This window comes from Callospermophilus lateralis, chromosome 7 (genome assembly GCF_048772815.1).
Source record: "Callospermophilus lateralis isolate mCalLat2 chromosome 7, mCalLat2.hap1, whole genome shotgun sequence".
NCBI lineage: Eukaryota > Metazoa > Chordata > Mammalia > Rodentia > Sciuridae > Callospermophilus > Callospermophilus lateralis.
The window spans coordinates 138,481,862-138,496,240 of NC_135311.1; the positions used below are offsets into that span (position 1 = coordinate 138,481,862).

General features: G+C 40.4%; 1 protein-coding gene across 4 annotated transcripts in view; it reads left to right on the forward strand.

The window, feature by feature from the left end:
* The window catches only part of Rere (arginine-glutamic acid dipeptide repeats), a 395,515-nt gene that overhangs the window by 175,003 nt on the left and 206,133 nt on the right, over positions 1-14,379 (forward strand). For 3 of the 4 annotated variants that reach the window (XM_076861360.2, XM_076861359.2, XM_076861361.2), the window contains exon 4: positions 48-173. The exons of the other annotated variant lie outside the window; for it this stretch is intronic. In XM_076861360.2, the coding sequence (XP_076717475.1) occupies positions 48-173 (126 nt within the window). The remainder of the gene's footprint in view (positions 1-47; positions 174-14,379) is intronic. 4 annotated transcript variants of the gene reach the window in all.

A 14,379-nucleotide genomic window follows, 5' to 3' on the forward strand; every position in this document is an offset into this window, starting at 1 on the left:
ATGAGGGGGCATTGGGCACGTTAACTTAAAACTCTTTTCTTTTTTAGGTCCACAACTCCCAGGCCTGTTGCAGATCTCCAACTCCTGCTTTGTGTGACCCCCCAGCATGCTCTCTGCCGGTGGCATCACAGCCACCACAGCATCTTTCTGAAGCCGGGAGAGGGCCTGTAGGGGTAAGGAGAATCCCGTTTTTAAAAGCTATCAGTATTTTATATCCCATAGGGTATAAAATAGGAATATTACCTCCCTCCCCAGAGCCCCTTTAAAAATGTGCTGTATCATATGTGTTTTTAAAGGAGTAACAAGTACATGCACAGCGGAAGCAAAATACGGGACTTGCCTTACCCCTCTAGGACAGTTCCAGAAGTTAGTGGGGTTTGGTGGAAGGGTATTTTGGCACCAGCAGAGAGCATGCTGGGCTGCTGCAAGGAGCAGGAGCTGGCAATCAGCAGCGAGTATGGATGTTGGCAACTGAAATGGGGGAAAAGGGGGTAAGTTTGAGTGCAAGTGTGGAATGTGCATTTTTCCGGACTCACGGATATAAATTGATTGTTCTTCTCTCAGAGGATGTTTTGTAAAAGGCTGTTCAGAAGCAGTAAGGCTTTATGGTAATGCTAGATATAGGGTAAAGCTCTACCTCTCCCAGCTGCTTATTCTGGTAATTGCTGTCTTGATGATTACACAGGAGGTGTAAGATGCAGCAAGATGCAGTGACTCACATGATCCACCCCTAGAGCACAAGGATCTCCTGATGGAGATCATAAAGGCTCTTCCTGTGTGGTTCAGCAACCCCTCCTTTGTCTTCTTTTCCCTTCTTACTTTTCTGAACAAGAGGTGTTTATTGTTAAACTGGGTACCTAAGACTGCTGTTAATCATTAAAGAAGTATAATCCAAGTGTAGAACTTAAATTTGTACTGAATTAGAAAATTATAGCCTTCGGTGCTCTTCTCCTCACCTCAGCAAACTCAGAGTACAAGGTGCTGTCGATACATGATGAGTTGTTCAGCTGCAGTGTACAATGTTAGCATCTTGGCACTAAGAAAGGAGAGTTTTCCAGATGGGCTATAGCACTTGTGGAGGAGTTCTGTGAAGGTAGGTTGGATTGAGAAGCTGGGTATGTTTTTTGACTCTTCAGTAATTTGTAGATAGGCAGAGTGGAAGGCTTCCAGGTGCACCTGCCTTCTTTTGTGTATAAACAATGCATGCTGTGTGCCTGGTGAGTCTGAGCAAGAAGATGATCTACAGAATGTCACTGAAGAGCGCAGGTTAGTAGGTCTTGGGAGGTAGAGGTGGGAATATAAAATGGGGCTGGTTCACAGAGGATCTTACAGATTAAACAAATTGAGATTTTTATGCAATAGGCAATAGAGAACTTTTGTAGTTATTTTGTTTAATTGCATGCAAGCTATTTTGCAGACCACTGCCTCAGACTATTCCTTGGATACCAGTATGCAGACATTAGGATAGACGTCCCTGTGTTAAGATGGAGACAACCAAGACAGTAGAGATGGGGAGTAATACCTGTATCACTATGACGGCAAACATAGTTACCATAATTCCTCAAGCACTGGACCCAGAAGAGGCTTCACATTATGGAACACGTGACTTCTTGAAATAATAATCATTTACAGTGGAAGATAGAACCCAACATAGGGGTAAACATCTGATTATGATCCCTGGAGCCGTATATTGACATTCTAAGGGGCAAATTAGTCCAGTCTTGACTGCTTACTTTTAAAACTTTAGCCTTTACTAACTTTGGAATATGTGTATCTAAAGAATGGGTTTATTTTTCAGGTTGATGCTTTAGAGACAGACTCTTGCTAAGTTGCTTTGGGCCTCACTAAGTGCTAAGGCTGTTTTGAACTTGTGATCCTCCAGCCTCAGCCTCCTGAGCTGCTGGGATTAGAGGTGTGCTCCACAGCCCTCAGCACTGAAAGGCTTTTAAATTTTGCCCATAACACTTATTTTTAATGAGTTTTCTATATTAGCATTAGCGATGACCAGTATTTAGTTTTGTAGTACTGGCAATTGAACCCAGGGCCTCCCATGTGCTAGGCAAATGCTTTACCACGGAGTTACACCCCCATTCGTTTTATTAGCATTTTTATTTTGAGACAGTGTCTTGCTAAGGCTGCCCTTTGACTTGTGATCCTCCTGCTTCAGCCTCCTGAGTAGCTGGGATTATGGTTGTGCACCACTGTGCCTGCCGGTATTTATTTTTAGTATTCATGTTCATGGAGGATTTAAATAAATTCGAGATTGGTGGAACTCTCGGATACCATCCTATGTGGGTTATAGAAGATTCTGTATAAGATGATAAATCTTTTAGTCAAGATGATGCTGCATAAAGCAACTGTATTGATTATTTCTTAATGATGCTTTGTGCTGCCAAAGTCATTTGTGCTGGATCTGAATTGGATCCAGTTGGCAGAGCTCCCTCACCCTTATGTGTGGAACTCTCATAAATTCTGCAGGCACACAGATCTAACATGGTGTAATGAGAGATCTGCTGGGAAAAAAAAATTGATTACAGGGTTGCAGACAATATCATTAACGCTTCTTGTCACGAGATGCCAGTTGTCTTCCCTAATAGACTATTTTTGTTAATTTAGTTTTTATAGGATACCATTTATTGTTTCATAATTTAACTTTCTTTGCATATTCAGGTATATGTGATCTATACCTGAATTTCTATACTAATGGTAGCATAAACTCATCAGATTTAATTTTATAAGTGTTTAACTTTTGCAGAGGGTGGGGTCAGGTGGGGACCAGTACTGGGGATTGTACCCAGGGCCACTCTGCCACTGATATATATCCCCAGCCCTTTATATTTTTAAACAGGGCCTAAGTTGTTAAGGCTGGCCTTGAGCTTGTGATTCTCCTGCCTGAGCCTCCTGAGAAGCTGGGATTATAGACATGTGCCACAGTATGTGGCTTTGATTTATTTTCGTATCAGTTCTGGAGAGGCAACCTTTTTACTTGTTACTGAGAATTTGCTAGCTTGGATGTTTATCTAACAAAAATTACTGTGCTCACTTGTTGGAGGTGGCAGTGGGGGAGGGAGGAAGGAAGACAAAGACAACATGGCCGGATCCTCCCTGGATTGGTTAGAGGTGACCACCCCCAACCTGCTAATTTGAATAGAAGCTACTTGGCAGTATGGCAGAGGGTTGAGCTAAAGAAGGAAAGATGCTGCCATTTCAAGGGGACTTAAAATGTCCATTTCTTTCTGTTGTCATGGATGTGTTTCTGCAGGCCATGTGGGCGGTGCCTTTCTGCATCCTCACTAGGGGATGAAGGGCTAGTGCATAAGAACTCTCCAGTATGGCTAATTAAAGGCAGTACTCTAATAGTGGGTTGAACTGCTTTGTTTTAGTAACTTAAAAAAACAAAAACAAACTCCTATAGTTTTTGTTTTGGGTGCATTTTCCTCTGGGGAACGTTTTTCCTTTTCTTGACAGATTCCTGTGTAACACATACATAAACAGGATTTCTATCCCTGAATTTTCTCATTTGTAAAATGGATATAATTCTATGTACCTCAGAGGGTTGTTGCAAAAATTAAATGAAATAATTTATTTTTTAATTTGTTTTCTTTTTATGTGATGTGAGGATCGAACTCAGTGCCTCTTCATGAATGCTAGGCAAGTGCTCTGCCACAAAGCTACAGCCCCAGCCCATGAAATAATTTATAAAATTTTTGAGCACATTGCAGTCTATATGTCCCCTTAATTGTTGGGGATGTGTTCTGAGAAATGCATCATTAGGCAATTTTGTCATTCTGAAAATATCATAGAATGTAAGTACCCAGCTCTAGGTTATATGGACTTCAGACCTGTGCAGTATATTACTGTATTGAATGCTGTAGGCAACTGTACCATTGTAGTAAATGTTTGTGTATCTAAACATAGAAAAGGTATAGTAGAAATACTCAATGATAAGAATTATCCTGTTGTATTGTAATCTTACAGGACTGTCACCATATATGTGGTCCAATGTTTGGTACATAACTGTACTTAGCATACAATAAACATGTATTAATCATTATCTGTTTTTACATTACATAATATTTGTGATTTATACAAATTCTGGTTTTAAATTAAATTAATAGTTTTCTAGACATCCTTAATTGATGTCCATGTAGACTTCTGATTTCTGAGTTTGAGAGCATCTGTGAACTTATTGAAATTGTTTGCAAAGTCTTACGTGTATATGCATTTTTCTGGAAAGAGGATCTAGAATTTGAGAGGTAAAAATATGTATATGCATATATGTATTTTAAAATACTTTTAGCTGTACATGTATACAATACATTTATTTATTTATTTATTTATTTATTTATTTATATGTTTTATGTGGTGCCAAGGATCAAACCCAGTGTCTCATACATGCTTAGGCAAGCACTCTACCCCTGAGCTACAGCCCTATTTATTTTCTCATGAGTACTCATCACTATATTCCTAAGATAGGGTAGAGCTAGGGTTGTGGCTCAGGGGTACAGCACTTGCCTCACATGTGTGAAGCACTGGGTTCTATTTTCAGCACTTCGTATAAATAAATGAATAAAATAAGTCCATCAACAACTAAAAATGTTTTTTTAAAAAAACAAAACAACAAACTAATAGAACCGCTATGGAAAGACTCTGTAGTGGGTCATTTAGAACTTCAGATCAGCTAGCTGTTTTCTCAAGAAGTAAACAGACTGAGAGTTTGTTTACTTTGTGCCCAGGCATTCTGTTGTTTTTTGATATTACTGCTTTCATATTGGGAATTGGTACCACGTAATAATTAAAAATGAATGAATGGGGCTGGGGATGTGGCTCAAGTGGTAGTGTGCTCGCCTGGCATGCGTGCGGCCTGGGTTCGATCCTCAGCACCATATACAAACAAAGATGTTGTGTCCGCCAAGAACTGAAAAATAAATATTTAAAAAAAAATGAATGAAAACTTATTATAAAACACTGTCTTAAAAATGAAGCTGACTGGACTGGAGATGTGACTCAAGCTGTAATACGCTCGCCCTGGCATGTGCAGGGAGCTGGATTCGATCTTCAGCACCACATAAAATAAAGATGTGTGTCCACCGAAAACTGAAAAATAAATATAAAAAAAATTCTCTCTCTCCCTCTCCCCCTCCCCCTCTCTCCCTCCCTCCGCCCCTCCCTCTTAAAAAAAAAAAGGGGGGGAGCTGACTATGTTTATTATTTACTCATTGCTTAGAAAGAACTTTAATCTGCCTGTTCAGCTGTGCAGGAGTTTCAGAGGCTATATGACTCTCTCATTATTTACTGTGGCTTCCCCAGTTGACAGCAAGTATGGCAAAATAACCTTGGGAAAAATCATAAGTCACGCTGTATTTTATATCTCAGTATAGTGAAAAGTGTTGATATGACTGAATTTTTGGAAGAATTGCTAATATCAAAGCTGCAATTAATCCAACAAACCCAAATGAAAGATTATTACTAGCTATTGAATTTTAATGTAGCAAATTGTAAAAAAATTCTCAGATACCCAGATGACCTATATGGCAAAAGCCCACTGATGGTGGCATTAGAGAGCACACATCAGTTGTTTTCACCAGAACAGTTGGTTGTCATAACCTGCTCTCTCTCAAAAGCTAATTGTCTGCTAATTTCTCTGAAGGCTGCCGTTGGTATTGATATCCTTTTTACCCAAAGGGGGGCATTAAGTCACATTTTCAGAAAATGGATTTCAACAATCCTACTCTTTTATTAACTGCCGTAAGTACAGTGGCTTTTTTTTTTTTTTTTTTTTTTACTGTGGGTCAGTGTTGAATTTAATGGTGCCATCCAAGTTTCATTGAGCCGTCTTTTCTTTAAGGGAAGTACATTGCCTTTTATCACTTCTGGGCATTCTCAGGCCTTTCAACCCTGCCTTTTGGGGGTTTTTCCTACTGCTGGTCTGGAAAAGTATCTAAACAGCTATCTGTTTATTCCAGGCTTTGCAGGTTCTCCAAAATTGCTTTTCCTGACATAATTGCCAGAGACATTTATCCCCACAGAAGTCAGACTGCTTTTGTTGTTGTTGTTGTTGTTTTTGGTACCAGTGATTTAACCCAGAGACACTTAACCACTGAGCCACTTCCCCAGCCCTTTTTATTGTTTATTTTGAGACAGGGTCTTGCTAAGTTGCTCAGGGCCTCGCTCAATTTGTTGAGGCTGACTTTGAACTCATGATCCTCCTGCCTCAGCCTCCCAAGTTGCTGGGGTTACAGGGATGTACCACCATGTCTGGCTAATGTTTTATTTTGAGACTCAGTCTTAAAAGTTGCTGTGAGTCTTGCTGAGTTACTGAGACTGGCCTTAAACTTGCAACCTCCTGCCTCAGCCTCCAGAATTGCTAGAATTGGAGATATGGCCACTGTGCCTGGCTTATCTTGAAATTTTTAACGTGACACATAATGTAGATTTGAAAGCAGGTAGAGTTCTTGAATCTTGAAAATAGAAATTTATGTCAAAATGTATCTGGATTAATTAGGGTTAGTAAAAGCCCTTTGTAATATCCATGTTTCCTGTACTGAGAGCACAGGAAGGTCTTTCAGGGCTGTGATTATATCAGGTTTTGTAGGCCAAAGAATATTGGCCTCACTTTTCCATGAGTAAGAAAGATGTTTTGGCATAGCCTACCTCTTCTTTTGCCAGCAGACATTGCTGAATTATTTTAAATTTCTGATTCCAACCATATTATGTTATAATTGGTTTGGAAATAGTTGACAATCAGTTTAATCTGTATAATGTGAAAGTTACTTCTTGCTGCTAGTGATATAGATCAGTTTTTAGAGACAGTGTTAAAAGGAAGTCTGAAAAATGGTAGAAGTGGTTTCCTGAGACAATTTCACATTGATTCATTAAGATGACAGAAAGTGTCAGGTGTCTGGATGGCATGTACTGTTCTTGAGATTTTTTTTTTTTTTTAATTAAAACAAAACCAAAAAACCCCCCTCAGGTTCTGAGTTTCACAGAATTTCTTTACTGAGGCTTGAATCCAGGGGCGCATAACCATTGACCCACATCCTCAGCCCTTTTAAATATTTTATTTAGAGACAGGGTCTTGTTGAGTTGCTTAGGGCCTCACTAAGTTGCTGAGGCTGGTTTTGAACTTACAATCCTCCTGCCTCAGCCTCTCGAGCCTCTGGGAGTACAGCTGTGCACCACTACACTTGTCTTGAGTTTCACAGAATTTCTGGAGACATTATTAGAACTCTGCCATAACAGTTTAGCGTAGAAATAAGTGTTTTATGTAGTAAAAGAAAAGTTAAGAAGTGTGTGATCAGTTGTTCGTACTTCAGTATGCTTTCTCCACATAAGTAGGTTTTCTGGCAAATTCATAAATGATAATTTGAGTTTTTAATGAATCAAAATACTGAAAGACTGCTTTCTGTATCCCCCATTGTAAGCACTTCTAGACTTTTCTTTCCCTCTCTCCCCCTCCCCCCTCCCTTTCCTTTTCCTTTGCTTTCCCACTTGCCATCCTGTGGCCTGGGACCTCCTCTGTAGCAACCTCCCCACCCTCCTCCTAGAGGCCTGCCTGCAGTCCTTGTGCTACTTAGTGCTTTACATTTCCTGTCCTACTTTCACTTCTTCTCAGCCTGTTATCTGTTCTTATTTTTTATTTCTAATTTTTAAAATTTAAAATAGTTTGATCTTACTAAGTAACTGAAGGAACCGTATGAAGGCCTGTCTGTGTACACTCCCTAAGGTCAGGGAGGTGGCTGGAAGCCATATATTTTACTGTTGAAATAATGGTATTGGTTTGAATTGTGTTGGCAATATTCATTGGCTGTGTGATTAGAGGCTTAATCTCTCTGAGTCTCAGTTCACCTGTAAAACCAGGATAGGGATTCAGTTGTTCTGGAGTCAGGCCAGGGATCCACCCATGTTGTTGCCTAACCTTTCCCAAGAGACTCTGATGGGCAGTGACTTTATGAAATGGAGGTCTGCTCTTTCCCTGGGAACCCTTGTGAAAACACTTCTAGTCTTGTCCTTTTTTGTGGGATGTGGAACTACTGGTACAGTTCTAGGATTTCTTATGCTTCTCAAATCTGAGAATATCATGGACTCAAGAAAGAAATTATTTTGTGGCATTCCTTTATTACTTCATTTCCTTCCTTCCCCAGTTAGGTATAATGGGTGTACTTATAGCCCCAGAATAGTTGTAAAAGGCAGTTTACTAATTAATTTAAAAACCAAATTGCAAAATCATTAAAATCCTTCTGGACATTGGGGTACATGCCTGTGATTCCCAGCAACTTGGGAGGCTAGGGCAGGAGGATTTCAAGTTTAAAGACAGCCTTAGCAGTTTAGTGAGGCCCTAAGCAACGTAACGTTTCAAAATAAATAAGTATGGCTAGTGATTTGCCTCAGTATTTAAGTGACCCTGAGTTCAATCCTTGGTACCAAAAAAAAACAAAGCCCCCCAAAATGATAAAAAGCATTAACATCCTAAGTACCAACAGTTATTCAGTAGGATGGATGGTGATGTTTTTCTGAAATAAAATAGCCACGCATGGCAAAAATTTGTTCTTGATTGCTTCCAGCCAAAGTTCTTGGGAGTTGGTGCAGGCTGTGGCATGTGTAGATCACTTGTTTTCTTATGATAACTCAGTTTTTCTTTGACTTCTCTTATTTGTTATTGTTGCTGAGAAACCTGTCAGCGTAGGAAGTGGCTTTGCCTTTATCTGGCAACGCCATGTAGGGTTCATCTTATTTACTTACTAGCCTTTGATAGTTACAGTAGTATTTATTTAGCCGTATATAAGCTTATTTAAAGTCAAAATTTTGAACTGTGTTAATGAAGTTATAAAATATCTAAAAATAACAAATGAATGTTAAGATACACACTTAAATTAAGAGAAGAGACTGTGCTTTATGTTTTTGTTTACAGTTCCTAAAATGGTTTCTGACTCTGATAGGTTGGATTAATAGTTTGTTTCATTTATAAGACACCCGCCCCCCGCCACTGAAAACAAAACCACATTAATAAAAACATGATTTAAAAAAAGACAAGTGAATTTTAAAAAAAATTAAATACCATTGTCAGAGACTATCAACACAAAGTGTAACATTTAACAGGAGAAATCTTGGCCAGTACTAGCTAGAGTTAGATGCTGTTTTTAGTTTATTTTTTAAAAGCTAGTGACTGTTGAGTACCTCTCCACTGCCTTCCACCTCCATAAAAAGAAAGTGAGTGTGGAACCAACAGTGTTCCTGGCTGTGGTGTCAGTACATTGCTTCAGTTTAATGTTTTTCCTGAATTGTTAATAGTTCCTGTGGATTTGTGTAGCTCATAAAGCATAAACCATGTATACTTTCTGTTTAACATATGAAACTTCTGTTATTTTGCTTTCTACTTTTTATGTTTTTATGTTTGCCTATGGTGCTAGTTTGGGGGCTTTTTAATTTTCATTAGAGACAAGTTTACTGAGTTGTTTCATAGGAGAAAGGCACGTGCCACACAGACAGCTGCCCTTGGTTGCACCCTCTAGAATGCGATGCTTTTCTTTGATGCCTGATCAGAATGGAGTGTAGAATGGACTGTGCTGTGTGCCCTGTAGCAGGGTAGAGTTTGGGTGGAAATGTGAAGGACCTAAAGAGGCAACTGGAAATGCCTCTGGTGCCCCATTGTAGAAGATGTTTGTGTAGGGACCTTGAAGACACTGGGGCTTAGGATCTAAAGGATCCTGGGAGGATGTTTGGGAATAGCCTCTCAAGGTAGAATGGGACCAGTTACAACAAGGTGAAAGTACTAGAGTTTTAGGGTAATGTGGCTGGAGTGCAGAACATTCTGGGAGGGATGACAACAGTTTGATTTCTGAGTTGAATCAGAAAGCACACTAAGTTTGTTTCCAGTCTTAAGTCCTTGTCACTGTCATTGTCTTCATCTCCTCCTCCTCCTCCTTCTACCCCCCCCCCCCCAAATATTTTTAGTTGTATATGGACACAATACCTTTGTCTTATGTGGTGCTGAGGATTGAGTCTAGTGTTTCACACATGCTAGGCAAGTGTTCTACTGAGCTACAAACCCAGCCCCCTAAATTCTTTTTTTTTTAAATATTTATTTTTTTTAGTTGTAGTTGGATGCAATGCCTTTATTTTATTTATTTTTATGTGGTGCTGAGGATCTAACCCAGGGCCTTGCACATGCTAGGCGAGTGCTCTCCTGCTGAGCCACAACCCCCCCCACCCCCCACACACATACCAGTTCTTCTTTAAAAATATTTTTCTTGTACTTAAAAAGGTAGGATACTCATCATATTATAGCTAAATTTAACATTTGCTTAATTTTTCCTGAAGTTTGAGGGATTTTGTGGGGGGCTCCGTTTGTGTACTGAGGATTGAACTCAGGGGTACTCTCCACATCCCCAGCCATGTTTTGTACTAAAGCATCTCGCTTTAGCTGAGGCTGGCTTTGAACTCTATTCTCCTGCCTCAGTCTCTGGAGTTGCTGGGATTACAGTGTGTGCCACCACACCTGGCTGAGGGAATTTTTAACCTTCTGTGTTGGAATTGAGAAATACTAATTGATACTTACTTCTTGCCCATGGTTTTTCTTTTGTTAGTAGTATTGTCTTGGATAGTTTTAAAATATCCACAGGTGTTCAGGGATTGGCCTAATCACTGTGCTCTTGAGATATCAAGCAGATTTGTTAACAAGATGGAAATCACAAAATAGCTGTTGCATTGTGAAAATTACTTACTTGTAAGAAAACAGTTGGCTATTTGCTGGGCATGGTGGCACATGGCCTGTAATCCCAGTAGCTCCATAGGCCCAGGCAGGAGATCTTAAGTTCAAGGCCAGCCTCAGCAATTCTACAAGATCCTAAGCAACTTAGAAACACCCGCCCCTCTCAAAAAAGGGGGTGCGGGCTGGGGAATGTAGCTCAGTGGTAAAATGCCCCTGGGTTAAATTTCTAGTATCCAACCCCCCAAGAAAAAGAAAAAGATCTGACAAGTTATTATTGACAGATGTGTTTAATCTGTAGAACTTGAAATGCTGCTATGAATACTGTGGGTTGAGTAGGGAAGAACATCTATGAGACCAGGGATTTTCTAGAAATGGATGAAGAGTGACAGAGAATCCCAGGGTACAGTTGAGAGTTGTGTGGCAAGAAAGGCACTGGGATTAAATTCCCTGATGTTGTCACTGAGCTGTAAGGATGAAGACAGCACTCTCCTGCTGCCGAGAACAAGGATCAATGCCTCTCCTTGATGGGCTAAATTATTAGAAAAGAAGAAAGGGGGAAAAAAGCCCTTCTTACAGCGTTTTATTATCTGGGATTTGCCTCAGCTGGTGATTGTCTGAGGCATAGGGAGATTTGTGAGGCATTTTGTATTAAAATTAGTAGCTGGCGAATCCCTTTGGATAATTCCTTTCCATTTCATAGTGCTCTTCAATAGATTTGTGGTTTACTTTTGCATAAGTGATTTTGGCGGGGGGGTTGTTTTGTTTTGAATTATTGGTTGAGCACATATACATATTTTGTTTCCTTTATCCTGTTTTTTCTTTGTTTTCTGTGTCTTACTCACTGTGGATGCCTGATTAGCAGATTGTTCTAATGTTAGCCTTAGCAAACATTGAGTGCATTTGGCGTATTATGTTAACCTAGCACATTGATTAACCTATACTGAGCCTTATGTTCTTATGAAGGGAGTTCTGTGAGAAGTTGGGTTGACTTTTGTTTTTTTGGTGGGCAGGTGTGGGGTTATTAATTTGTTAGATAGCAGTATGTCAGCCAAACATTGAAAAAGAAAAGCAGGGCTGGGGATGTAGCTCAGTTGGAGAGTGCTTGTCCAGCATGCAAGAGGAGTTCCATCCACCACCCTGCTTCGGCACCAAAAGAGAGATACTAGGGGCAGGGGTTAAGGGGAGGACTACCATTGAATTGTTTGGTACTGGCAGTGTCACTGCCCATCAGGCTGGCGAAGTTAGTTGGAGTTCTTTTCTTGTGGAGACATAGCTGAACTTCACACCAGGGACTGTGGCACATACCTGTAATCCCTGTGACTCCTGTGGCAGGTGGAAAGAGTTGTGCTGCTTTGAATAATGCAACCTCCATGCTCGCTCCCTGATGTTGCATGTGCTGGAGGGCTGGGAATGCCCCTCCTGTCTCACCTGTCACTTGCTTCACACAGCCCTGTCTTCCTGCAGATAATCTTTTTTGTGTGTGTGTGCTGCCTTTCTGTCTGACTGTTCATTTGTTGTGCTGCTTTTTGAAGGATATTGTGAGTGGATTGCTTCCTGTTTGCATTACCAGGTTTGTTTTGGAATTTGAATGCATTTTGGTTGAATGAATAAGAGAAGGACACAGGCTGTGTAGTCTGTCTGAAGTGAAAGAGAGGTGGTCTCATAGCAGACTGCCTAGCTGTACACTTCATAGCCCCAGTGAGGAAGTCTAAGATACATACTTGTGTTCTGTCACAGTAATTTGGGGTACATACCCCAAAGTTTAAGCTTGTTTTATTTAGCCACTCTGAATGCATTTGAAATTCTTCTGAGCATCTTAACTTTATCTGAAAAATAAAAAAATAAAAGGGACAAATTACATTTTTATGTTTTGGGGAAGAAGACAGAAGGACTGAAAACCAAGACAACCATTGGTCTGATTTCCTGCTTGAATCAAGTGTCACTTTCCTTCTGTTTCTTAAGGAAATATAGTTCCCCTCCATTGACCGTGGAACACACAAGGCAGTTAGTTGAGCAGAGGAATAATATTTTTTCTACAAGACAGCCCAGAAAGTGGCCAATAGAATTGATCTTTATGAACAAAAAGCTGGCTCAGTAGTGTAGGCCTGTAATCCCAGTGACTGGGGAGGCCGAGGCAGGAGGATTGTAAGTTGGAGGTCAGCCTCAGTAAATTAGTGAGAACCTATCTCAAAATAAAAAGCACTGGGGATACAGCTCATTGGCTCTATTACCCCGCCACTTGAAAAATCTGGTAAAATTTTTGTTTAAAATGTTAATTGAAATTCCCTTGCTTTATAGACCTGATTATGTCCACATCAAATTTGGTCTTCCTGTGTGCATCCTTTCCTCTATATCATGGCTCTGACTCTTAAGGGAGAAGCCCTGTGCTGCAGACCTCCTTCCTTCCTTGTGACTGTAACCACAGGGCAGGGTCTTTGTTACATTGCAGGGTAAATTCCTTCCTATTTAGATTTTCTGCTCATGGAATTTCAACACACTGATTGTTATTCTCACTTACTCTTTCAATTCTCTGTCTTTTCCTCTTATTCGCTCTTATTTGGCTTGTCATTATGGAGACTTGGTTTAGCAAGAGGCAACATGAATTTGTTTGAAAATTCAAATGTCTGGTTAGAGGTTAGGGTCAATATAAGTTAAATGGTAAAGCACTTGCTGTTGTAACTACTAAGAGAAGCATTGAACTTTTCCTTTTATCACCTTATGCCTTAGGCATCTGTCATGTTTAATAATGCTTTTGATCTTAGGGATTGTTGAAGCTGAAATTTCTCTCAGGTCATGGAGGACTTGCTTGATCTCTATCAGGTGTTCAGTGTCATCATTGTTTCCACTATGCCATGAATCTGTTAATCTGGAAAATGTATTTCCTTACTCAAACTGGATTTTTCTCTAAGGAAAAATACAAGTGCAGTTCACTAGATTTTCATCATATGACTTGTGTCTGACAAATTGGTTATGCTTAGGTTTAGCTTTTTTTCTAGGCAAATCTTATCTCTTTTGAGCCCAGTCTACATACACAAACCCACCAAGGTGTTTATGAGACAAAAGGCTTTCCCTGCCGTTTGCTGTGGCACATGCCTGTAATTCCAGTGTTCCAGGAGGTTTGCAACTTCCAAGCCAGCCTCAGCAATTTAGTGAGGCCCCCTAATAAGCATCTTGGTGAGACCTTGCCTCCCTGCCCCTCCAAATGTTTGTATGCACGCGTGCAACACACACACACACACACACACACACAAATGAAAGGGCTGAGGATGTGGCTATGTGGCTCAGTGGTTGAGTGCCCCTGGCGACCCCTCAACCCACTCTGCTGCTGCTGCCAAAAAGAGGCTCTTGTTGGTTTCTAGAGGAGTTCAGCTAGCTCATTAGTAATTTATTATTGACAGATGCTTTTTTTGCATCTGGTACAGAAACATTTTCTATAAGGGGCTGGGTAGTACATGTTTGCACCTTTGTCTTTTCTGTGGTAGTGATTCCACTTGGCCACAGTTGATCCTCAAACACATGTGCATGACTGTGTGCCTGTCTTTCATCAAGATTTTATTTACAGAAATAGATGGTAGCCCAGGTGTGACCTCTGACCCTGGTTTGCTGGCCCTGAGCTAATATAAACTGTCGAGGATTAGTCCCCTGCCAGAGTCCCTCCACAGCTTGCT